Source organism: Manis pentadactyla, chromosome 7 (genome assembly GCF_030020395.1).
Source record: "Manis pentadactyla isolate mManPen7 chromosome 7, mManPen7.hap1, whole genome shotgun sequence".
In the NCBI taxonomy this organism is placed as follows: Eukaryota; Metazoa; Chordata; class Mammalia; order Pholidota; family Manidae; genus Manis; species Manis pentadactyla.
In genome coordinates this window covers 59,405,076-59,432,585 of record NC_080025.1, presented here as the reverse complement: position 1 = coordinate 59,432,585, position 27,510 = coordinate 59,405,076, and the positions used below count along the sequence as shown (strand labels likewise).

The following is a 27,510-nucleotide window of genomic DNA, read 5'->3' as shown; positions in this document are numbered from 1 at the left end:
TTACAGAGATGTACAATGAGATGAATGCTGTTTTCATGTTTCCTAACACAACCATTTTGCAGCCCATATATCTAGGAGTCACTTTGACTTTCAAGTTTTATTATTTAAGAAATACATTTTGTAAGGCTATAGCTGCTATAAATAGTGATTCCTTTGATGGATCTGGGCAAAGGAAATTGAAAACCTTCTGGAAAGGATTCACCAATCTAGATGCTATTAGGAATATGCGTGATTCACAGGAAGAGGTCAAATATAAACAGTAGCAGGAATTCGTAGGAAATTGATTCCAGCCTACATGGATGACTTGGAGGGGTTCAAGACTTCAGTGAAGTACCTACAGAAGTGATGAAAACAGGAAGAGAACTAGAAGTGGAGTCTGAAGATGTGACTGAATTGCTGCAATCTCACAGTAAAAACTTCACGGAGGAGTTGCTTCTCATGGATGAGTAAAGAAAGAAGTTTCTTGAGATAGAATCTATTCCTGGTGAAGATGCTGTGAAGATTGCTGAAATGATGTCAACTAAGTGAAGTAAATGAAAGCAACCAAGTTTATGTTAATAAAGTGGTGGCATAGTTTGAGAACACTGACTCCAATTTTGAAAAAAGTTTTACTGCAGGTAAAATGCTATTGAACAGCATCACATGCTACAGAGAAATTATTCATGAAAGGAAGAGAGTCAAATGATGTGGCAAACTTTGTTGTCTTATTTTAAGAAATTGCCAGTTACCCCGCCTTCAGTCACCAGTACTCTGATCAGTTAGTAGCTTTCAACATCAAGGCAAGACCCTACACTGGTTAAAAGATCACTTGCTGAAAGCTGAGATGATGCTTAATATTTTTAACAATAAAGTATTTTTAAATTAAAGTATATACATTGATTTTTAGACATAATGCTATTGCATACTTAACAGACCACAATAAAATATAAACATACTTTTATACACACTGGCAAATCAAAAATTCATTTGATTTGCTTTGTTGAGAGATTCACTTAATTGACGTGGTCTGGAACTAAACCTTTAGTTTCAGGCAGGTATGCTTAAAAACAGTAATATGGGAAATTGTGATAGGCTACTGGCAGCCTAAGCGGAGAGCAGACCTAGTCCAATAAGATGACTTTCAAAATAGATAATTTCCTCCATCTTATAGTTGAATAGTGGTTCTCAGATTATAAGGTATTTTTACATTCATTATTTCTTATGAAAGCAAATAAAAATTTTATCAGTTACAATGTTATTACTACACTTCATGAGTTTAAATTGGTAAAATTTTCTTATACAGCAATTACCTATTTAATATTGTTAAATTCGCAAAGGATAACAAAGGGAAAATTGACCGTCTTTAAAGGGAAGAGAGGAAACTAACACTTATTAATGTTTTGTAAACCCAGCCCTTAACATATCCCATTCAATCCTCATGAATTTATAGATAGCATCATTTTTCTTTTTTTACAAAAGACAAAACTGAGAGTCAGAGAATTTAACTAATTTGACTAAGGCTGCAAATATCCTAAATGGTGGAACCAGAGTTTCAACTGAGAACTGACTAAAAAGTCTGTCCATGTTCTAAATAAATATATATAAACTAACAAGGCCCAGAGGTGATTCAGAGTCATAATAGTTATATTAATTGATGTTGAATAGGCTAGAATTTTAAGATAAATCAGGGAGCAGGTTGGAGTCTTTTTCATAATTCGTCCAAACTGCTCATTAAAGCTATAAAAACAACATGTATTCCAAACAGCTTGCTGAGTCAGGATCCAGCCATCTAGGACTTCTATTTTCTTTCTTCTGCTTATCTCAATTATTAAATCTCAGGAAATAAGAAATATATGACTATTATTTTCTGACTTAGTAAATTTTATTATATGTGGGTGAATGGGATTCAGGGGGACTGTGGAAACAAAACAGATGAGTCATTTACTTTGATGTGATTTGAACACTTTCAAATGGACTGGATTATCACCAGGCTTACAATGTCATTTCTCCATTACACTATTGTAAAGTCTCACTAATCCTTCATGAGACATTGCAAGAAAAAATGCATCTATGGGCATTATAAATTTCATGACTATAAAGGTAACTAACTAGTTGGGACAAAAATGTAAACTGCCTTAACTATCAAAAATTTTTATTCAAAAAAGAAAATAAACACATACAGAAATTTAGCAATTCACTCATTAGAAACAAAGGTTTTCAGAATGCCTCAGCAACGCATCAGATTAGCAATGTTCATTTCTTTGTTCTATACCTTTTATGAAATAAACATGTTACAGATTATATATTAATTGCAAAAGGAAGATATCTTCACATATACAAAAATATATGAAAAATTTTTTTAAAAGATACAAGAGGACAAGCCAAAAATTATATAATTTTAGGGAGGTGAAAGGGCTAAGAAAGGATATGAGACATATACTTAAAAAAAAAGTTTTAGCTTCTAAATTATTGACACCCATCTTTTAACTGTATAATCACTGAGTTTGTTCTACTTTCCTCTCTCCTCTTAAAATGTATTAACAACTGTGTTATTCCTACCATGTCTGAACATGCAATATTTACACAATATTTTTCTACCCTTTTCCCATTTTCATTTTTGTTCTGAGCTCAAATTAATTAAATTCAGTGCTTATCATCAATCCTTTTGCCAAAATTTCCCTAGTCATCTCTATTGCACCAACGTTGTCACTAGAAGACTCTTCGGAAATGTTCTGTGAATGTAGTGTTCCCTGAGTTCTCACATGTTTAAAGCTGTTCCTAGAGACCTGATACTTGATATAAAATCTTTTGCTTTACACTTCCTTTCTCCTTGAGTTTCTTGAAAGCGGTATCCACTCGTCTTTTTTATTACAGATTCACTTTTCCTTTGTAAGTGATTTATCTTTTTGCCTGGAAACTCAGAGATTTTTTAAAATTTAATTTTTAAAGCTAAAGTACAAGAAACTCTGCAGTAAACTGAGTGACAGTCCCCTAAAGATACCTATGCCTGAAGCACTGGAAGCTATGACTGTAACTTAATGTGGCATGAGACTTTGCAGATGTGACTGAATTAAGGATCTTGAGATGGGGAGCTTATTCTGGATAATGTGGGTAGGATCAATCTAATCAGAAGGATTCTTCTAAGAACAAGACAGGTGGTCAGAGAAAAGAGAAAATGATACATTGTTGGCTTTAAAGGTGGAGGAAGAAACACAAAGCCAAGGAATGCAGGTAGCCTCTAGATGTCAGAAAAGGCAAAGAAACAGATCCTCCCCAAAAGCCTCCAGATGGAATCCAGCCCTGTGCACCCATATTAGATTTCTGACATCTGTAAATGTAAGATAAGTGTGTATTGTGTTAACTACTAATTTGTTACAAAGCATAGACTAGGAGAGTCTCAGAATCAACCATTCTGGGTCAAAGAAAAGATGAACCCTTTAACAGGTAAAGCCAGATCTTTTACTTCTGGGAAGTTTTTCTTGGTTTATAGTTTTAGATCTTGATTCAAACCCAGTTTTCTATTTGTTCTTTGGGAACTCCAATTATACATATATTCAATCTTCTTTGCCTGTCACATTTATTACATTCTTCTAGATTATTTTTATCTATTTAGTTTGGACCTCTTACTTGTTTTAGTCTTCTTCTTGATATCCTTTACTATATTCTGTTGAATTTACTCCCCCTTGGCTATTTTTAAATTTCATTGTCATTATTGAGATGATTACTTTTGCCTAAATTCCGCTCCTAAGTTTGGTCAATTTTTGTTTCACGTCCTCCTGCTCTTTGTCCATTTATTCTGAGTTGGATTTCTTTTTAAAGGTATTTTTCATATCTGAAAATGTTTGTTTAAAATGTAAATCAGGTTGGAGAACTGTGTTAATCTTCGTCTTCTTTATTTTGGGTGGGAAGGAGTAATTTTCTTTAGCTAAAGTGCTTTTATTCACATTTTCTGTTTCTCCTTAGAATACCTTTTTATGGCTTTTCTATATTGTTTTGTCTTCATTTTGAAATGCCCAATGTTCACCTGGATCAAAAAATAAATATGATTCTGTGAATGCAGGAATAAAGGTTTGGGTCAACTTGTTAGACTTAATACTAAAATGCTTTCTTCTGTAATAATCAAGTGCAGTTCCTTTAATATATACTGCCATTGTGATGGGGAGGGATTGGCTGATTTTCTGCTTTTGCCATTCTCTTTTTGTTTGATGGTGGTGGGATATTATTTTTAATTTCCACCCCTTGCTTCTGTCTTCACTACAACCTCCAGGAGATGCCATGTCCTTCCAAATTCCCTCCCTATATCCAGTCAGGAATTGTACTTTCCCAAGACTACCATGCTAAATCTTGTCCTATATATTCTTACAACATTTACTTTGGATTCTCCAGTATCCAGAGCTCTAATCCTTCAGTTCTCTTTTTTTCTCAATATTTTCCCACTCAGGGTTGGACTTTCTCTTTCTGGAGATGATTTCAGATGTATATTACCCCTACTAGTCAACCCTACCTCCTGCCCTCACTGTCGTCTTGTTTCCTTGCAGTCTTTGCTTAACTTTTCATTTCAGCATGAGCTCCAGAGCTGGCTCTGCTGGCTTTGGTTGTTTACTTCACTATTTACATATAACTTGAAGTGTGTAGTCAACTTTATAGACTTTATCTGTATGGCATGCAAGGGTTATGAGTGATTTTATTTGCTCTCATTGTTCTTGTGGAGAGAAGATTTAGCTGGTCATCATTATCTTACGGGGAACTATAAGTCCTTTATTTTTGAAGAGTCATATTAACAAGCATCCAAATTTATCTTTAAAAGGACAGATTACAAGTTTTTCTATTCTGTGATGTCCAAAAATCCTCTTCAAATGCCTTTTATGACTGGAAAGAGGAATAATAGTACCTTTGCAATGTTTCTACTTATTCAGAACCTATTAAATTTTTACCTGAATTAATAGTTTCATGAGCTAATGAAACTAAAAGCAAAGTTAGTAAAGAACAGTAACTACTTAAAGTATTTATGAGAGAAAAATAACAAAAGTGATTACAAAGTGAGAAAAGCAGATAGCACTGATGTTCTGATTTCCTGTATTACTTTGTAAAATAGGCTTAACCACTTTATAATTCAAAATCATTTTCACATATATTATTTAAATCTTCTAAGGTTTGTTAGGAGGAGGAAGCCAAGGGCTAGAAGTTTTAGGTGACTTGCTAAGACTACAGAGTGAAGAAAATGGCAGAGCTAGAAATAAAAACCCTGTTCTTCCCACTACACTTTGTGCCACTATGTCTCCAGAGAAGTTTCATTACTATGAAATTCTAGTAATAGACAAATGTAGGTAATGACTTAGTTTATACATTTAATAATCAAATTTTCATTATATCATTCAAATACCTATCATAAATATAAAATCAAAGCTGTAACTGATTTTTAAAAATTAGCAATTGTTAAATATATGCCGTGTTTCAAATTGTGTAAAACACTAGTTAAAAATTATTTGTCCTCCCCCAAAATAATAAATGATTCAACTTCAAAAGTTTTTCCATGTGAAGGTATACATGTATCCTTTCATAAATATCCCAAGTAAAGATAAAAACACACATACTAAACAGAAAATTACCTTGATATTTCCCTTAGATAAACAGTCTGCATGGCTTTCTTCAAATGAGGTTCAATATTTCTCCAGAGTTTGCGAGTATCACGTTCACTGGCTACCCCAACGGGGAGAAAATACCAGTAATTTAGATTTTACAGAAATTTTTTCAAAAGAAGTATTAATAAGTAAAATAACATAGTTACCTTCTCCTTTTACCACAGGTTCACAATACTTAGGAAAATTAAGTACTGCCTGTAAATAAATGGGGGAAGAGGAGAGAAAAAATTTACCACAATTAGGAATTATTTTTCAAATAAAATTTTTGTTAGAATTCAGGCCATTTTATTTCAATAGAACTACTCAAGCAAAATATTATTAGAGTTTATTATTATAATAATAAAACAGCAAATATGAATAATGACAGTAAGGCAATATATAAAATATTTCTTAATTTGCCAAATCCTGCCTTATGTATTAACCTCTGGATATAAAGTAATTTAACAAAGTATAATTTGTAATTTTAGGTCACTAATTAGGTCATAAAGGACAATAAAACATTCAGTTAAATAACCTGCTATTTGCCAAGGTTTGAATGTTCTCACACATAATCTAGTTCTCTACACTCAAATGTGATTGACAGCACTAGCTGAGACTGTAATTCCAATATCTTGGCACTATCACAGGCAAACTAGATCAGCTCTGAGGATGAGGTCCAGGAATCTGTCTTAACAATCTCCCTAGGAATTCTATGCATGCTAATGTCTGAGAAGCACTAACTAATCATAATTACTTTATAGTTGTCCATGATTCAACACTGGATTCTACTGAAAGAAAGTTTAAGCAAATTCTTAAAAACATGCTGCTGTCATTTATTCATCTGGTCTCAAGTGTTTCATATTGAATAATGTACAACTATACAGAGAACTTATGAACCAAAACCTTAAAAATTTTTCCTATTAAATTTCATAAAAAGCAACTGTTTAGAGCAGAAAAATCTTGGAAACTCTGCTAATGTTAAGTAGAGAGAAGCCAAGTTTCTTAACTGTTTCAGATTTTCAGATCTAAGCATTAGTTAATAACGCTAAGGTGTCATAATGTTAGTAGTGACTAGTAAACAACTTGATAAATAAAAGTATACTTTTTTTTTTGGTTCAAACATTAACATATATCATTGATTATTTACAAAATAGTAAAAAGGCAGTGAGATAATATTAGGAGACAATTTTTCCAGCTTAATAAATTAGTGTTTTCCCCATGTCATCCACAAGAACTTACTGAGTGTATAAAAACTACACGATTATGAGTATTTTAATTGTTCAAATACAATCTCTATATTAAAGTAAATCTATAAAACCTAGTCTTACTAACAAATAGAATTTTACAAACAGAACCTCTGTCTTAATACAAAAAATTTTTCACAAGTTTGGTTATTAACATCGAAATATGCTCTCCAATACTATGCCCATTTCACCTATACTACTCCCCAAACATAAGCAAATTCTCACTTTTGTGTATTGTGTTTATTTATAGCAAAATCCAAATTTAAGCCCACTGGTATTTTAAATTGTCCTGCCAACTACCCAGAGGATGAACATAAAAAGGGCGCTAACAAAATTACAAGAATAATTCCAAGGCCCAACAAATAATTTTAGATGATTTTCTTTTATGAACTTTCTCTACCACTATACAGTCCTTCATTTATCTCCCCATTACTCCTTAATTTTCAAGCATACCGTTTACTCATCACTAGTTGTATTAACGAAACGGGAAGAAGGGAAAAGAGGCATAACTTCATTAAGAAACTACTATGCACACAGGAAATATTCATGCTCATAATAGTAACAGAAGCATAATTATCAAGAGGTAATTATGGCCACCTGTTATGGCTTTTTTTCCTGACAACTTCACTTTTATTATATGCCCATTTGTAAGCTGAGGGAACAGAAGCAAAATATAATTGTCTACAGACACACAGAGATACCACTGCTTGAATTTACAACCATGGATTTGTGATATATTCTGAGCATTCACTTCTAAACCAATAGGGACACCATGTTATCAAAACCTGATTCTGGTGAAACAGAGAGACTTCCTTTACATTGCAAAGAAAAATTTGGATTACTTTAAGAGGACAACAATCTATTATGAATAGCAACTAGCTCGCCACAAGATAGGACAGGCAATTTTGGAAGCTTTTCTAACTCTTCCTCACTGAGATTTTCAGCAAGGCTTCCTTACTGTATTTGAAATTATTTGTTAGAAAACTACCTGATACATATATATTATAGTAGGGAGAATTCTGAGATAGGCCTCAAGATTCCCAGTCCATGGTATACACATACCTCCTCCAAATTATTCAACCAAAAAGTAATTCAGGTACTACTCTGAAAGGATTTTATAGATGCAATTAGCACCCCAATGATTATACTATTTATGCGAAAATAAAAGTAAAGAGATAATTAGACATGTCTGACCTGATCAAAAGAGCACTTTAAAAGCAGAAAGTGTTCTCTGGCTGGTCACAGAAGTCAGAGAGAGGCGTTTCAGAAGGATTTCACATGACTGTGCTGGCTTGCAGATGGAGAAGACCACGTGGCAAAGACTGTCAGTGGTGTCCAGCAGGCCTGAGGCTCTCAGCTGAACACCAGTAAGACAGCTTCAGACCTCATTCTTATAACCACAAGGAACTGAATTTTGCCAGCAATCTGAATGAAGTTGGAAGCGGTTTTCCCCAGAACCTCAAGATGAGAATATAGTTCAGCCAAAACTTTTAATTTTAACCTACGATATCCCAAAGAGAAGTCATCGACACAGTGCCTAGAATTCTGACCTACAGAACTGTGAGCTGATAAATGAGTGTTGTTTTAAGCAATTAAACTTATGCTAATTTGTTATGGAGCAATAGAAAGCTAACACACATTTTGAAGTATAAATATAAAAACATATTCCAAGGTCAAGTAGAAATAATTTCTGAACTGTTCTTCCTTTTTAAGAATACAAATATTTATTTCTGAAATATTAGAGGAACAAAAATCAGAACTGAGAACATTTGCATTAATGTTAATTTACAAGAATTTCACCAAGTAGTGAGGCCTTCCTGTGTGCCAGGTCTTAACTATTCTAAGTGCTCTATATGTATTAACTCATTTGACCCTCTAAATAATCCTACGAGATAGACATTATCATCCCTATTTTACAGAAAAGTTAAATTATGCTTCAAATCCCTGGCTTCTTTGATCAGTCACAAAAAAACTCTCCACTTTTAAAGGGCACATGTGAGTAGGTAAGACTCACCCTGGTAATCACCCTATCTTAAAACAGGTTATCTGAACCAGACATATATGAAAAAATGACTCTGGGATTCTAATGAGGAGGAAAATATTTACAAGGTTTCACACTACCTCCTACAAATACATATTACAAAGGGAAAAAAATACCACCTTAATCAAATGAATAAAGTGGACATTATCAGCAGTGGGATAAAATGAAATCCTATAGCTAGAGACAAAAGATGGCAGTGTGAGAGGTGAGACAGAGGCTTCCTCCTAAAACCGCATATAATACGAAAATATAATTAATACAACTAATCCTGAAAGAGCAACAGGAAAGAGGGCTGTGCCACACTGCATACACCTGGAGGAAAGAATAAACCTCATGGGAACAGGGTAATGTAACAAAGCCATGACTCGGTAACACCCAAGCCCTTCCCGCACCCCAGCTCACCGGCAAGAGGAAGAGAAATGGAGCAGGGAAGGACTGGGGGCCTGGGACTGCTGAACACCTAGCTCTGGAGATGTGCTCTGGGAGCACAAAACTGTATTTCATGGTGCTTTCATGGTGCTCTCCTGATTAGGGGGGTTGGAAAGCTAAGACAGGCAGAATACCTGGAGAGAATGAGATTCCAGCCACTTGTGGAAAGCAGGGATCAATATCTGGCTGCTCTGGGACAAAAGAAAGGCAGGGAGTCTGAGAGACGTCCTAACAGCGAGAGGGCTGCTAAACAGGCAAGGATTGCACAGAACTTACTGCTCAGGAGAAAGGATGGGTAGACAAAATTGTCTGGGTCCCCTCTGCCCAACAGGTTGGGAACTTTCACAATCTTCAGGCACTCCACCCCCTGGCTGGCTATGGAGTTCCAAGAACCCCCTCTGTGATACACAGCCGGCTGTGCCTTCCTCCCGGACAGCCTGCACCTGGCAAACCCTGCCCTGGCATTAGGCCAGCTAGAGGGAAACCCCGCCTACAGCAGCTACAAACACAAAGCATAGAGGCTTATACCTGTGTGCTCGGCCCACTGGTTCTGTCAGTGGAAACAGGCATAGCAGCTGGAAAGCAGCAAACAGCTCTTTCCTCCCCCAAGGCACCAAAACCGCTACCCTGCGAACCCTGCCATTGCTCCAGGGGCTGAGGAGCTCCAAAGAGTAGAGCTTCTGGGCACTAGAGGGTGCCACATACAAATATGAAAAGTCAAAGGAACCTGGTTCAAAGCAAAATTATAAATACACCAGAGAAAGAGTCAAATGAAATCAACCTCATGAATCTTCCTGAAAAATATTTCAAAATAAAAATCATAAACATACTCTGGGAGGTATAGAAAAATATTCAAGAACTCAGAAATAAATTCTGGTCAGAGATCCAATCACTACAGAACACAGTATCAGAAATGAAACATACAATGGAAGGTATTAAAAGCAGATTAGAGACAGTGGAGGAGACGATAAATGAAACAGAAATTAGAGAAGACTAGTACAAAGAAGCTGAGGCACAGAGAGAAAAAAGGATCTCTAAGAATGAAAGAATATTGAGAGAACTGTGTGACCAATCCAAACGGAACAATACTCATATTATAGGGATACCAGAAGAAGAGAGAGAAAAAGGGACAGAAAATGCCTTTGAGGAGGTAATTGCTGAAAACTTCCCCAATCTGGGGAAGGAGATACTCTCTCAGGCCATGGAGGTGCACATTATCTCCCAACACAAGAGACCCAAAGAAGACAATATCAAGACATATAATAATTAAAATGGCAAAGATCAAGGATAAGGACAGACTATTGAAAGCAGTCAGAGAGAGATAATAACACATACAAAGAAAAACCCATCAAGCTATCATCAGATTTCTCAGCAGAAACCTTACATGCCAGAAGGGAGTGGCATGATACATTTAATGAAATGAAGCAGAAGGGCCTCAAACCAAGCACACTTCATCCAGCAAAATAATCATTTAAATTTGAAGGAGGGATTAAACAATTTCCAGATAAGCAAAAGCTGAGAAAATTTACCTCCTACAAACCATCTCTACAGTGTCTTTAGGAGGAACTGCTATATAAATGGAAGTGTTCCTAAGGTTTAATAGCTGTCACCAGAGGTAATAAAACCACAGTAAAGAAAGTAGAACAGTTAATTACTCAAATGCAAAATTAAATCAACTGCCCCAAAATCAATCAAGGGATAGACAAAGAGCACAGAATATGATACCTAATATATAAAAAATAGAGGAAGAAGAAAAAGGAAGAGAAAAAAAGAAACTTTAGATTGTGTTAGTAATAGCATGCTAAGTGAAGTAAGTTAGACTCTTAGACAGTAAGGAAGTTAACCTTGAACCTTTGGTAACAACGAATCTAAAGCCTACAATGGCAATAAGTACATACCTATTGATAATCATCCTAAATGTAAATGCACCAATCAAAACACACAGAGTCAATGAATAGATAAAAAACGAGACCCATCCATTTGCTGCTTACAAGAGACTCACTTTAAACCCAAAGACATACACACACTAAAAGTGAAGGGATGAAAAAAGATATTTCATGCAACTAATAGGGAGAAAAAGGCAGGATATGCAGTATTTGTATCAGACAAAATAGACTTCAAAACAATGAAAGTCACAAGAGACAAAGAAGGACATAACATAATGATAAAGGGGTCAGTCCAACAAGAAGATATAACCATTATAAATATCTATGTACCCAACACAGGAGCACCTACATATGTGAACCAAATACTAACAGAATTATAAGGGGAAATAGAATGCAATGCATTCATTCTAGGAGACTCCAACACTCCATGCACTCCAAAGGACAGATCAATCAGACATAATAAAGAGACAGAGGCGCTGAACAACACATTAGAACAGATGCACCTAACAGACATCTACAGAACTCTACACCCAAAAGCAGCAGAATACACATTCTTCTCAAGTGCACATGGAACATTTTCAAGAATAGATCATATACTAGGCCACAAAAAGAGCCATGGTAAGTTCAAAAAGATTGAAATTGTACCAACCAGTTTCTCACACCACAAAGGTATGAAACTAGAAATAAATTTCGCAAAGAAAATGAAAAAGCCCACAAACACATGGATGCTTCACAACATGCTCTTAAATAACCAATGGATCAATGACAAATAAAAACAGAGATCAAGCAATTTACGGAGACAAACGACAACAATAATTCAACACTGCAAAATCTGTGGGATGCAGTGAAGGCAATGCTAAGAGGAAAGTACATTGCAATACAGGCCTACCTCAGGAAAGAATAATAATCCTATATGAACAGTCTAAACTCACAATTAACGAAACTAGAAAAAGAAGAACAAATGATGCCCAAAGTCAGTAGAAGGAAGGACATAATAAAGATTTGACAGAAATAAATAAATTCGAGAAGAATAAAACAATAGAAAGAATCAATGAAAGCAAGAGTTGGTTCTTCGAGAAAATAAACAAAATAGATAAACCCCTAGCCAGACTTACCAAGAAAAAGAGAGTCTATGCACATAAACAGAATCAGAAATGAGAAAGTAAAAATCACTACAGACACCACAGAAATACAAAGAATTATTAGAGAATACTATGAAAAAATTATATGCTAACAAACTGGATAACCTAGAAGAAATGGACAACTTTCTAGAAAAATACAACCTTCCAAGGCTGACCCAGAAACAGAATATCTGAACAGATCAATTACCAGCAATGAAATTGAATTGGTAATCAAGAAACTACCTAAGAACAAAAGCCCTGCACCAGATGGTTCCACCACTGAATTTTATCAAACATAATATAGTGAAGACAGAATGCCCATTCTCCTTAAAGTTAGCCAAAACATAGAAGAGGAAGGAATACTTCCAAACTCAGTCTAAGAGGTCAGCATCACTCTAATACCAAAACCAGGCAAAGACAACACAAAAAAAGAAAATTACAGACCAATATCCCTGATGAACATAGATGCAAAAATACTCAACAAAATATTAGCAAACCGAATTCAAAAATATATTAAAAAAATCATCCACCATGATCAAGTAGGATTTATTCCAGGGATGCAAAGATGGTACAATATTAGAAAATCCATCAACATCATCCACCACATCAACAAAAGGAAGGACAAAAACCACTTGATGATCATATCCATAGATGCTGAAAAAGCATTTGACAAAATTCAACATCCATTCATGATAAAAACTCTCAATAAAATGGGTATAGAGAGCAAGTACCTCAACATAATAAAGGCCATATATGATAAACCCACAGCCTTCATCATACTTAACAGTGAGAAGCTGAGAGCATTTCCTTTAAGATCGGGAACAAGACAGGGATGCCCACTCTCCCCACTGTTATTTAACATAGTTCTGTAGGTCCTCCCCACAGCAATTAGCAACACAAAGAAATAAAGTGAATCCAGATTGGTAAGCAAGAAGTTAAACTGTCACTCTTTGCATATGACATGATACTGTACATAAATAACCCTAAAGAATCCACTCCAAAACTGCTAGATCTAATATCTGAATTCAGCAGTTGTAGGATACAAAATTAATACACAGAAATCTGTTTCATTCCTATACACTTACAATGAACTGGCAGAAGGAAAAATGAGAAAAACAATCCCATTCACAATTGCATCAAAAAGAATAAAATACCTAGGAATAAACCTAACCAAGGAAGTGAAAGACCTATACCCTGAAAACTACAAGACACCCATGAGAGAAATTAAAGAAGATATCAATAAATGGAAACACATCCTGTGCTCATGGATAGGAAGAATTAATATTGTTAAAATGGCCATCCTGACTAAAGCAATCTACAGATTCAATGCAATTACTATCAAATCATCAACAGCATTCTTCAATGAACTAGAGCAAATCATTAAAAATTCATATGGAACCACAAAAGACGCCAAATAGCCAAAGCAATCCTGAGAAGGAAGAATAAAGCTGGGGGGATTACACTCCCCAGCTTCAAGCTCTACTACAAAGCCTCAATAATCAAGACAATTTGGTACTGGCACAAGAACAGAGACCAATGGAACAGACTAGAGAGCCCGGATATATATGGTCAATTAATATACAATAAAGGAGCCATAGACATATAATGGGGAAATGACAGCCTCTTCAACAACTGATGTTGGCAAAACTGCACAGCTACATGCAAGAGAATGAAACTGGATTATTGTTTAACCCCATACACAAAAGTAAACTCGAACTGCATCAAAGACCTGAATGTAAGTCATGAAACCATAAAACTCTTAGAAGATAACATAGGCAAAAATCTCCTGAATATAGGCATGAGCAACTTCTTCCTGAACGGATCTCTTCAAGCAAGGAAAACAAAAGCAAAAATTAACACATGGGACTACATCAAACTAAAAAGCTCTGTACGGCAAAGGACACCATCAACAGAATAAAAAGGCATCCTACAGTATGGAAGAATACATTTGTAAATGACATATCCGACAAGGGATAAATCCGAAGTATATAAAGGGTTGACATCCAAAGTATATAAAGAACTCACATGCCTCAACATCCAAAAAGCAAATAAACCAATTAAAAAATGGGAAGTGGATATGAAGAGATAATTCTCCAAAGAAGAAATTCAGATGGCCAACAGGCACATGAAGAGATGCTCCACATCACTAATCATCAGGGAAATGCAAATTAAAACCACAATGAGATATCACCTCACATCAGTAAGGATGGCCAACATTGAAAAGACTAAGAAGAACAAATGCTGGTGAGGATGCAGAGAGAGGGGAACCCTCCTACACTGCTGGTGGGAATGTAAGCTAGTTCAACCATTGTGAAAAGCAGTATGGAGGGTCTTCAAAAAACTAAAAATAGAAATACCATTTGACCTGGGAATCCCACTCCTTGGAATTTACCCAAAGAATACAACTCTCAAATTCAAAAAGACATATGCACCCCTATGTTTATTGCAGCACTATTTACAATAGCCAAACTATGGAAGCAACCTGTGTCCATCAGTAGATGAATGGATAAAGAAGGTGTGGTACATATACACAATGGAATACTATTCAGCCATAAGAAAGAAACAAATCCTACCATTTGCAGCAATATGGATGGAGCTGGAGGATATTATGCTCAGTGAAATAAGCCAGGCAGAGAAAGACAAGTGCCAAATGATTTCCCTCATTTGTGGAGTGTAACAATGAAGCAAAACTGAAGGAACAAAACAGCAGCAGACTCACAGATTCCAAGAAGGGACTAACTGTTACCAAAGGGGAGGGGTCTGGGAGGGCGGGTGGGGAGGGAGGAACAGAGAAGGGGATTGAGGGGTATTATGCTTAGTACACATGGTGTGGGGGGTCATGGGGAAGACAGTATAGCACAGAGAAGGCAAATAGAGAATCTGTGGCATCTTACTACACTGAATGACAGTGACTGCATTGGGGTATGGGTAGGGACTTGATAATATGGGTGAATGTAGTAACCACATTGTTTTTCATATGAAACATTCATAAGAGTGTGTATCAATAATACCTTAATTAAAAAATTAAAATTTAAATAAAATTAAAAAAAAAAAGAATTGGGTTAATACTGATGAAAGGTTTAGAACAGGGCCCAGCATACAATAAGTACTCAGTGAAGTTGGCTATTATTTAAGAGGCAGTGTAGTACAGTGCTTATGAGCATATGCTCTGGAACCAGACCCCAAGATTCTTTATTCACAAAATTTTATAATCTAATCATTTAAGTTCTCAAGGACCATTTTTCCCTAGCATACAATCATTTTGTAAATAAGGAAAAATAACTAACATGTGTAGAAACACATTAGTGTATACTGTTTTCGTGAGTCCACTGACAGCTAAAAAACAGATCTGCAAACATTTCAGAATTCTGACAATCTCTTCCTCATCAAAACAAAAATTGTTTAAAAAATACATCACAAAATTGAGATGTGAGAACATCATGACCCTTTGAAATAAAAATTACCTTGGGCATGCGAGACAGCTGAATTATGTGGGGGACAGCAGGAGAATACCTGTACTTTAGCAGCATCTCTGTGCCGCCCCCTTCACTATCCTGCTGCCCAGTACCTACTCCTCCCTCTCCTCAAATATACATAGCCCCATTCTCAGAAATAAGTGCAAAAATTCTATTCCCGAGGAGTTGCTGGGTCCTGGCCAAAGGAAAAACAGCAATATTATTTAAGTAAAATAACTCAGAAAAAGTAAATGATACTCCCAGGAATTATCTGTATTTTAAAGGGAAGATATTTATTCAAATGACAATGTTATCAGTAACATCACCTAACATCTTTTAGATATTTATTATTTGTGAGCCTTTAATACAGTATTTCATTTTATACTCATAAAAATAATCTGAGTTATGTATTCTTGGAAATCTTGGTCTCCCTGTAGAAATGAGGAAACTGAAGTACAGAAAATTAAGTATCATACTCCACATGACACACATGGTAAGTAATAGAGCTAAGGTCTTTTAATATTAAGCCCTTTGCTCATTCTACCATATGTACTTCAATTATTTGACAACCTTTTCTTAGTCATTATGTCACTAGCCACAAAGCCAAATAAAACAAAACAACAGAAATAGGCATCAGAAACTTAGAATTGCACTCTAAAAGATTAATAAGCTCTGGTTAAGCAATTCATTTACCTGAGTAATTTCTAAGATAATTATGATATCGAGAGGGAAAGGGTTTGAAATGCAATAAATTTGATGTGTGCACATACAGAGAAACATGCCTGAATGAATCTTCTGTGGGTGATTTATTAAACTTTAAAGAAATATGCAACTTACGAACTTTGAAACAGATAACAGTATCCATTTGAAGAAAAAAGGGAAATTATCTTTATTATCCTATGTTCTAAATACAGAGAAAAATAACAATATGCTGTTTTCTTCTCCAGTGCTTAAAGATCATTTCTTATACTGATTAGTATTACTGGTAGCAGTAAATGCTTAAACCATACTTCAAGCTTCAAGTTTATGAACATGACGCAATAATAAAAAAAAAAAAACCTGCAACCCCATCCCTAAATAAAACTATTTCTCATTTAAACTCAAAGGACTTTGTAAAATACCATATTTAAATATATTATTTCTCCTTTTACATTTCTTTCCTAGAAACAGTTTCCCTAAATAGTTCTTCCTTCTTGTACTTTATTAATCTACTTTGAAATGGCTGTCAGTAAAGATTCTCACAAGATTCAAGGACATTAGCGCTAAGGAGTGGTAACTGCAGGTCATTTCCTAGGAAAGAGAGTTTGTTCCCGACAAACAAAGATGAGTATTTGTTCCCAACTCTATTTCACCCAAGGACGGTCACTGACCACCCCTCTCTCTCTCCCTGCTTTGTAAGCCCGTCTATTGTCATTTCCCTTTGGTGCCAGGAACCCAAGGCAGTTGACTTCTGGAGAGATGTTAGTGATGAACTTGAACTAGAACAGCTTGTCCTCTGGGTTCTTTCTCCTACTCAGAAGATACTTGAAATCTATATTGAAATCAGAAGAGGCCTAAAATCTAAAGCCTCTAAAAACATACTAAATAGAACACAATTTTAAATGACATTCAAACACAGTGAATCCCTCTAAGTAACACTTCTCAAAGCAAAGAAAATGTGTTAGAATCTCTTCCTTTGAAAATAACTGCTTTGCAGCCTTTAATATATTACTTTTTTCTGTTACATTGAGATAAGATCTTAAGTATTAACTGAGGTCTTCTAAAAGAGAAACCAGATATTTTTGCCTCCTCCTCTCACATCCCCACAATTAAGGTAGAAAGATCAAAGAAAAATTAAAGTAAATATGATCATTTTCCAAACTACCTGTGAAATATTAAAAAAGCTCTTCTATTGTTATAAAAGAAATTTTTAAGTGATCTTTTATATAAATATTAGAAGTGATGCTTTAGATAAAGATTACTAACTCAAGGTCAGTGGCTAGGAAAAAACCTGTAATTAGGACTTCTGACAATATTCAAGTTCATCAAGTTCATCTAATGCCAGAACACTATTAGTACATACATAAAACCTGAAAAAAAAATGTTATAAGAAAATTAACAGAGATGCAAAATTGCTCAAGTTCTTACACCTCCTTTCTATTACTCTTTATTTTGATTTTAATGGAGTTCTACATTTTCTTCAATTAGAGAAAACAGCAAAATCACTCCTAAGGAAGAGTAAAAGGAAGTAACTAAAATGAATGAAAGTTTTCTGATCAAATTTATACTTACCCACAGGCTCTACCTTCTTACTGTATACTAGCCTCTAAAGGCCATATCCAAGTTTCCAGAATAAATGTTCAGCTTCTACCTATCTCACACCATTTCTACATGGAAAAATATTACGAGATGTACATTTTTTTAAAGCAGAATGCTTACTCACCAGATGTCTGAGCTCATTCAAATCCCGGCAGACGGTATAGAAAACTCCCAGGAGAATATTAATGTAGGCAGCATAGAAATCGGCAGAATACTCTGGAGGATGATCATGCGACAGGATCTTTTGAAGGTTCCCTGTTCACAAGACACAAATGAACTTACAATGATTAACATGGCATAGTATTTTATAACAAACATTTAAAACAGTAAACACACAGGCCTAGCAATTAAGGAATATAACTATTATGAAATTAGAATAGAAAAGTAATGCAAATTTTTAACCTGAGGTGTAAGAATTATGCATCTAATGTTCTCAAAGTTACTAAATGTTGCTTAAGACAATATTAAACAATGACATTTAAATAAAATTTCAAGAAACTACGGGCAAAAATCAACAAAAAGGGTGAAAAATAATACATATTCTAGTTTATCTTTCTGCCTCTTAAAATTAATGAGAAAAAAACAAAGGGGTATTATGTAAACTACCACCAAACTGGAAAATGCTCATTTTTTGTAAAATGAAAAGAGTTCATGAATTTTTAAAAATGAAAATCTTTACTTTGTCATTACCCTTTTATAAAACATGTTTTCTTCCTAGAATTTCTCTTCTTTTATCTTAAACCCTTTATACAGTACCATACATTCAGAGTACTAAACTTGTATTTCACCCTGCTAGAAATATACCATAGAGGCACAGTTAAAATTAAAGAGAAACAACTACTTATTATTCAAAATCTCCCAGTTACAGTACATGAATCAATTAGTCATTCACTTCTTATTGCAATTCCCTCTGACTTCTTGAGGCAATGGTCTCTTTAGGCTCCTCAGTTAAGAGCTCTTTGAATATGACTAGTAATTTAAACCTAGTTCAACAAGGTTGAGGACTTTTACAATACTTTCAAGTAAAAACTCTTATAAGATGTTCTGATCATGTCAATTTCCTTTTGTTTAAGGACCTCACTAAGTTAGCATTTTTACCATGGATACTACACCATTTACCACCATCCCTGACTTTAACTACTCTCTTCTTCCTCACAACCAGTTAGATGTAGGTGCAAGATCAGACAAGATATATGACCTATCATGAATATTCATAAACAGAAATTTAGAAATAGCTACCTTAAAGAGATCTTTTAAACATGGCAGTTGAACAAAAACAAACAAAAAATTTTTTAAAAATTTCAAAGCCCAGTTTCATGCTTAGAATATTATCCTGAAGGAATTCCAGATGGGAGACTATCTGCATTTTTATATCACAACCACTGAAACAAATACACAAAGTCCAAAACTTGACTTGAGTCTATTTATTTTTACATTCTAATAACATATGTAAATTTAATGTTACTAAGCTTTTTAAAACTATGCCTAAGTATTAGATAAACTGAAAACTTCTAAAAGATGGCTTAAAACTTTTTTATAAAGATTTGTGTATATAAAAGCTGTCAAATAACTAGATAGATGGGAGAAAGGAATGAGGAAGGAAAATAGGAAAGGAATGGATGCTCACACAGATGTACATAACACAGGCAAAAAAAGTTCATCTATAAATGCACAGATGAGGAAATACGGAAGACAGTTAAGTCTCCAGTTCCGGCTGTACTGCTAAGCTGCTCCTGAATCTCTCTCTAGATATCCCTTCCAGGTGACCCTCAGTGCCTTCAACTGACCTGAAAGTTGATCAGATGTTACCACCAGCCCATTTCAGTTCTGGTGAAAGTCTTAGAAGAATTAGGACATTCATTATGTTGCTATATAAATAAACCAGCTGCTTAGTTACAGAGTACAGACAAAATCTCAGGGTATAACTCCACATTAAGAAAGCCACTCCAATAGTCTAGGACTATTCAAATTTACAAAATATCCCGTTGCTAACAGAAAGCTGAAGACACTGCACCAACAGAGTAGTAAATGAAAGGAAGGAGCAACCACTTGTTGATCTCCTGTTGTCTTAAAATTTTGCTATCCAAGTATGGTCTAACATAGAAAGAACAACCATTTCTAACTTGGAGACGGACTTCTGCTTCTAGTCATGAGGAAGGAGCAAGAGGTTCCAAAAATGCTCTCCTGTAATAAACTAAAAAATGGACAATATATTAGAAAATTATTTTCAGACATCAAATAATAGGCAACAAAAGACTGTGATACCTCAAAAAGGGGTAACAAATGAGGTAAGTCCTACCACCAGCCAGGTTTTCTAACTAGTGGTAGTTTTAGAACTGTAGAACAGCAGAGTTGCAAAAAGAGCCCAGTAATCTCAATGAATTGAGGAAACTGAGATCAGAGTAGAGGGAGCTAAGTCAACCAGAATTTGCAGGGCAGCATACATGAGAGAAGGGAGCTATGGAAAGAAAGACTCCAGAAATCTGCACAGGGGTTCCCCTTGAATCTTGTCTGAATACCTATCTGTGTATGAACAGAATAAAATCTCACAGGCCATACAAGAACAGCTTCTGGGGAAAAATAATTAGCGGAGAGCTGTAAGTCAAACAATTACTAGGGCTTTGAATTGTTCATTTTGCCACCAGTTGTCATGAAGAAACTATGCTGAATACATGGGGTATTCAGCAGAGATCCAAGAAGGGCTATACCTTAGAGATGAAACTAAAATTAGCCCTGGCTACTCAAGATCCTCTCTCTAGAAAAGTTTAAAAATAGCCTTAAAGGGGTGAGCTATACCTTCAAGTACCTTACATGCTTAGCAAAAAAAGTCCAACATTAACAACAAAAAAATACTATCACTTGACAAAAATTACTAAACACATGAAGAAGCATAATGAATACCCACAGTAGAGAAAAACTGTCCAGAAACAAACCCAAAATGAAATAGGGAGCAGAATTAGTAGACAAGGCCATTAAAACAACTATTATAAATATGCTCATATACTCACAGAGACAAAGAAAACAGCATGAGATTTGCAATGAAATGTTCCACTGGATGAGATTAACTGCAGATTAGGCTCTTGTAAAAAAAGGTCAGTGAACTTTTAAGACACAGAAATACAAATTATCCCAAATAAAACACAGAAAAAAATTAAATATTTAAGATTTAAATAAGTGAACAGAAATTCGGTGGGGCAATATTAAGTGGTCTAACACATACTCAGTCCTCCAAGTTCAACAGATCTCAAGCAGAATAAACAATAAAAAAGACTTTCTTTCTTGTCTTTTTCTTTTAAGCCCAAACAATAATAATGTATTATGAAGTTTATAATAACTGTATAAGGCAAATTGTAGGCCAACAGTAACACAAAGGTTGTGAGGTATGAAACTCCAAGTCAGTGAGATTTTCAGACTATTTATTAGAGCATAACTTATCCTGACTAATTCACTAACTAAACCAAAACATTATAATGTCATGCATATCAACTTATGATTGGATGACAGCCACTAATATTACCTCTTCACTCTGGTTCCATGCTTACTTCTCTGACTATAATTTGGCTTATCAATTGTTTCTTTTTTGAATGCCTTTTATGTGATTATAGTGTTTTGCTTTAAAGAAAAAAGAAGTCTGATATGTAAAAGGCCCTAAAATTTAATAATTAGATTAAACTTGGCTCCATTATTACATACTTTTTAAAAATCTACTAGCTTACACTCTCTAAAATTGTCAAGGTCACTTTAATTATTTATGTCTTCAAATTCTCTCCATCTATGCTGCTTTGTATCTTTACTTTTAAAATTTAATCAAATTCTACAATTCGTTATACCATACTTTAATCCAACTTCACTAAGATGTAGAAAATCAGCATTTTCTATTAATTTTCTTAAATTATTAATTTTTCAGTACTTAAGCCTAAAATAGGTCATGAGAAACATTTCAAATAGTGATGACATAGGTACAAAGTTACATGGGAAAAACATCAAACAGTAATGACGTAGGTACAAATGAATTTTTTTAATGAAATACTTTGAATTATTCCTTTTCTTTCTACCCTTTTCTCCTTACTTTATCATATCCATGGAAGAGATGCTACTGAAAAGAAGGGCTCCCTTCACCTATTTTGGTTAATTTTTCCTATCTCAGTTAATTAGCAAAAGCCGATAGTGTTACTTGATTGCTGTTCTTGTGAAAACAGACAAAAATGTGTTGATCTTAACAATAAATGTTACAGTTGATTAGTTCATAAGAATAGTGTTAATGAGGCCAAGGTCAAGGAATGCTATTTTTTCATAGCCTGCTAACCACCTTATGATTCAGTTATAAATTTTGCATCAGAAGTTTCACACTTGTACAGTGACAATACAGTATTAATCTACAAAGCTATTCAGCAACACAAAAGCTACTGTTCTTCCAAAGATAAAAATAATCAAGATTTAAGAAATTTAAGATTAAATACAAACCAAAAAGAAATAAATACAAGGGTTAGCAGCTGGTACTACAATAAGTGCAGTAATGAAAAATAAGATTTACAAAATCAAAAAATACTTTCCTCTTTGTACTTAACCCAACCACATGGTAAATAAAGATTTCCATACAATTTAAATGTGCTCTGTCAACCTAGTCTTGATTCTTACCTGTATGAATGTTATAATCTCAATATATACATCTTAATTTACCAACCAAAAAGTGTGAAAATATACCATGAGCACATGTCAGACTGCTCTTTCAAAAAATTTTAGTAATTATGTGAGAATAATTCTCATAGTTCAAAAATCAAACCTCTGAAAGCAAAGACACATTTGCAACATTTTGAGATTGAAAGCAAACCTGAACAGAGTAAGACACCAAAGTATTCCCGTTTGAACATACTAATTATTCAAACACCAAAAACAACTGTATGAATATCATTTCTCAAAACAATGTTTTAAAATTTACCTATGCTATAATCAGGAAAATACAAGACAAATGGCTCAAAGCACCCAGTATTTGGACGGAACTTTTCCCAGACAATTTCACTGAGAAAGATGACAGTCACATTTCTGTCGGTCTGTAAAAGAAATAAAAGTAACTCTGCATTTAAAAAATCTTAATCAGAGCGGTAATTCCATTTGAATTTTCTTTCAAATAAATCCAGCAAACTTCCAATACATAACAAATTATTTGCATATTAATAAGCCATATTTAGAAAACTTAATCACAGAGCTCATCCACTTACAAATATTCATACATAATTACTTGGTATTTCCATAAAACGTATAGGTTAATCGACACTTCAGTTACCCCATGAATGCTAGTCACACAAGGACTTATTTTATCGAAATTTTAAAAAACACACATTTGCTTGAATAATTAACACATGAACTTTTTATGGGAATTTTTAAAGAAATCATATGCTTTCAATCAAAAAACAAAAATAGACAAAAGTTAACATCTCTCATTAAAATAGGTATAGCAACCCAGAGAAAAGGAAATATGAGTTCAAAAAAATCATATATGCTATACTATATAACCACATAAGGAAAATGTAAGGTTTTTCTTTAAAAAAGGTTACTTTTACACAAATTATTGAGTAAAATTGATGCTGAATATATACTAAAAATACAAACAAGTTTACAATGTTAAGTAAACAGACATCTTCTGAAGAGTATTTAGAAATAATAATTATATACCAAAAAAGAGTATTAAGAAAACAGGCTCAACATACATGTTATCCTTCTACAGAGTGGCCACAAATTTCCCATGCATGCTAATTAGAGTTTATATGTAGACACCTCCACGTTCTCAACATAAATTTCAATTTTTCCCATATTCTTTTTACTATCTCCTAACTTGACAATGCAGACAATAGCTGTTTTATTCTCTAACTATTCTTACATCCATAAATGACATCTATATCACAACCATAAATGAAACTATACTTTGATGATTATTTACTATGTATTGATTACTAACATGTGTAATCTTATATTCTAATTCCCATTATTTAGAAAAATGTTCTTAAGGTATTTAGGAAAAAAACAGCTGAGTTCAATAAATTAATTCCACAAAAATCTAGCACCTTTATGAAAGAGAGGAAAAGGCTTTAATTTTCAAATGCCCTTTTGTCTTAAAAACTCATTAATTTTTAAGAATCCTTGAATTTATTTCTATAGAGATAAAAAAGCATGCTCTAAATACAATTTTGATTACAAACATTGGGTTGTTTTGCTTTAAAATGTGATTATCTAAAAACATCTTATAAAGTCATTTCATAAAAAAAATTGGTAAGTCTAAAAAACTGAAGATATTAATCAGTCTGAAAGGATTTTAAGTTGGTAATGTTCTCATCTGTTCATCTGAAAGTACTTCTAATATGCAATGTATCACAATTTAAACTTTTAATATAAAAAATGATAAATGTTTTTGCTATATTTCTCTTAAATGAAACACACTTTTTAAATAAACACAAGCATGTTTTCAGAAATGTGAATACAATTTTCTGGTAGAATCAAGATTACTATGAATCTTCTAATTTTCTTCAGTTTCCATAATTAAAACTAAAAAAAAGTGAAAGCCTAACTACTTCAAAGGGACTCAGCGGTACCATTACGGGGCATGAGGGAAAAAAGTAGGGTAAGCTATACTGAAAAGGCTAAATGCCAGCGAATGCACTCTGGATACCAAAGAGGGAGTCCTAGAGCAAAGGAGTGGGAAAGAACAGATGAAGGTATGAAAAAAAACCACAAACACAACACAACAATAAAAAGAAAGAGGAGGAGACACCTACTCAAAGATAATGGGTCCCTGGTCTCAGTAGTAAAATGCCAAAAGTTAATTGAAACATGGAAAAGCTGGACCATGAGAGGAAACTTCCATGAAAGGCTACCAAGAGCCGCTCCTGTCCAATCCATAACTTCCCCCACAAGACTATTACTAAAAGTAAATTTCAGGAGTTGGCAATAGGCACACAATGATTTCAGTGGCATTTGGAAAGCCTCTCTGAACTTCCAGCGGTTTCTCAAATTTGAGAATGGTGTTAATTTCCACTGGTGGAAATTGAGCAGTTTCAATAATTTCCAAATGGTGTAGATCCCTATATTCCCAAATATTTACTTAATTTTTATTATAATATTACTTAATACTTAAAAACAGACATAAAACTATTTATGTCTAAAGCACTTATAAAGTCTTAAGTCCAAGATAAACTTGTAAGTTAAAAATAAAACTACAAAACCAATAAAATTTAAATTAACATTAACTGAATATGATGTATAGTACTGTTTAACTCAAACTAAATCTTTGCTTCCTTTGTGAGTATAGTACCAATAAGAAAAAGCCACAGTTCTTCTGAGTTTAACATTCCTGTACCAACTGGTATTAGTGAACACTGAATTTTCTCATTCTCTCACCAATTTCCTTTTATTTAAATTTAAACTACTGCAAAACCGTTTTTGCCATTTTATTATTTGGCTTTCACCTGACACATGTGTATTAAGTCCACCCCTGTTCTCATGAGACCACGGCAATTAGAGTAGTATTACTACCATTTGGTGCCAACACAGCTGTAAATTGAAATACAATGCTGGTTCTGATGCTGAGTGGCCATGAAATAGAACTCAGATGATGCAGAACAGACATACCACTCTTTATTTAAAATTACTGAAATAAAAAGAAAATTTTAAATACTTGCAGAAAGTTCAAAGTCTAGCCCCCCACCACTTAACCTAGCAAACACCTAAAATCTTTTAATAAAAAAGCAGTGTTAATCACCTCACAATGAAAAATAAAAACCTAAAATAATTGAGGAATAAATGTTATCAAGTCACAAATTGCTTTAACTTTTAAAAAAAGCTAAACTTCACTCAGACTAGAGATACACAAATTGGAATTATATTAAAATATCATTTCTCACCTAGCAGATTGGCAAAATGAAAAAAATTTGACCAGACCACAGGGGGAAAAAGACTACCATGTATTACTTACCAATTCTTGTAACCTAAGAAACCCAGGCAAAAGATTTGCTTCCATATCTCGTAGATACTCTGCTTTATCTAGAACCTTATAAAAAAATGAAGTGTCAAAATCAATTTACAAAGCCCTTTACAAAACATTTAATAATATGCTACATAATTGAAGACTTAGAACTTTACATGTTAAAAAGTTGCAACCTATGAATTAATTTTTAAGTGCTATTTACATTGTAGAAGACATCTCAAGGAGGTCCAAATAAGTTAAAAAATGAACTACTTATAACATATTTTAACCCACATTTCTAAATAAAGAATGAGTCATAGCTACATTAAAAAGGTTTATTTTATAGGTATACTACCAAAAAGACGATATAAGATGCTCTAAGGACACACAAGAAATACAACTGTATTTTTATTCCATTTGATAAAAGATAAATGTCCACTGTGAACCAAAAATTAGAGATCTTTCTGACTGGAGAGAAGAAAATTCTGAATTTCATCATATAAAACTATTCTTGAACTTTGTAACTGCATGTTAAACCTTATTTTAACTGGATAACATGTTAAGAATGGTTAAATTTTTGTTCAGTATTATAATGCTCTGCGATTATGTTACTTTAAAAGGTACTTATCTTTTAGAAATATATAGTGTACATATATACCATGTATAAAATATATAGTGTGTGTATATATATATATATTTATGGATAACATGATATACAGGGAATGATGAATGGAGTGTAAATGATACAAGTCTGGCCAATTGTTAATAATTATTGAAGCTGAGTGATGGGCTCATTAAGATACATCACACTATTCACTTTAAATGTTTGAAACGTCTATAAAAATGTTAAAGTAAAAAAACCTCTGCTTCAAGAGATCACCCATTCATGAAAAATCAAGGTACTAAAAGCATTGTCTAAACTATCTAGTCTGATACTTTTTGTTACACAGGTTTTAAAATACATACAAAAGAAGAGAGATTAATACCATGAACTTCCGTATATATTTTGCTAGAGTAGGAAGTCAGACAGGAGCAGAAGGGGAGAAAGGAGGGTGGCAGGCCACCCAGTCTCTCCCCAGAAACCCTGACTCCCTTAGACCAACCCCTTTTGCAGTTCAACACAAACTGATAAACAAAAGATAAGGACACTAGGACCTTCCCGATTTTAGAACACTTAAAGATTTTTGTCACTAATGACCCTCAGGCCATCATATTATTATCACGTCATTTACATTACATTTTGGCCCCACCAGGGGTTTCCCTAGATACTCGAGAAAATCACAACACAAACTTGTGCTAAGAGGCTAAAAGGAAGGAAGCAAGACAAATCCAAAGGATGATGTAAGAATGACAAAATGGGAAGAGGAAACCAAACAAGACCCCATTAAAAGATACAATGTAAAACCCAGTGAGCAGCTACCCACCCTCAGGTCAGCCTTTCCTCTATTGCTGGAGCTTACTTTCCTTTTGCTTTGATCC

The 27,510-nt window shown here is 34.1% G+C and overlaps 1 protein-coding gene across 2 annotated transcripts in view; it reads right to left on the bottom strand.

The window, feature by feature from the left end:
• ORC5 (origin recognition complex subunit 5) overlaps nucleotides 1–27,510 on the bottom strand; it is an 80,357-nt gene that overhangs the window by 39,733 nt on the left and 13,114 nt on the right. Inside the window, exons 4-8 of one of the 2 annotated variants that reach the window (XM_036892480.2) lie at nucleotides 26,041–26,115; nucleotides 23,014–23,125; nucleotides 18,199–18,329; nucleotides 5,768–5,816; nucleotides 5,589–5,679 (exon numbers count right to left, since the gene is read on the bottom strand). In XM_036892480.2, the coding sequence (XP_036748375.1) occupies nucleotides 5,589–5,679; nucleotides 5,768–5,816; nucleotides 18,199–18,329; nucleotides 23,014–23,125; nucleotides 26,041–26,115 (458 nt within the window). The remainder of the gene's footprint in view (nucleotides 1–5,588; nucleotides 5,680–5,767; nucleotides 5,817–18,198; nucleotides 18,330–23,013; nucleotides 23,126–26,040; nucleotides 26,116–27,510) is intronic. The other variant, XM_057504424.1, reaches the window with a different exon arrangement.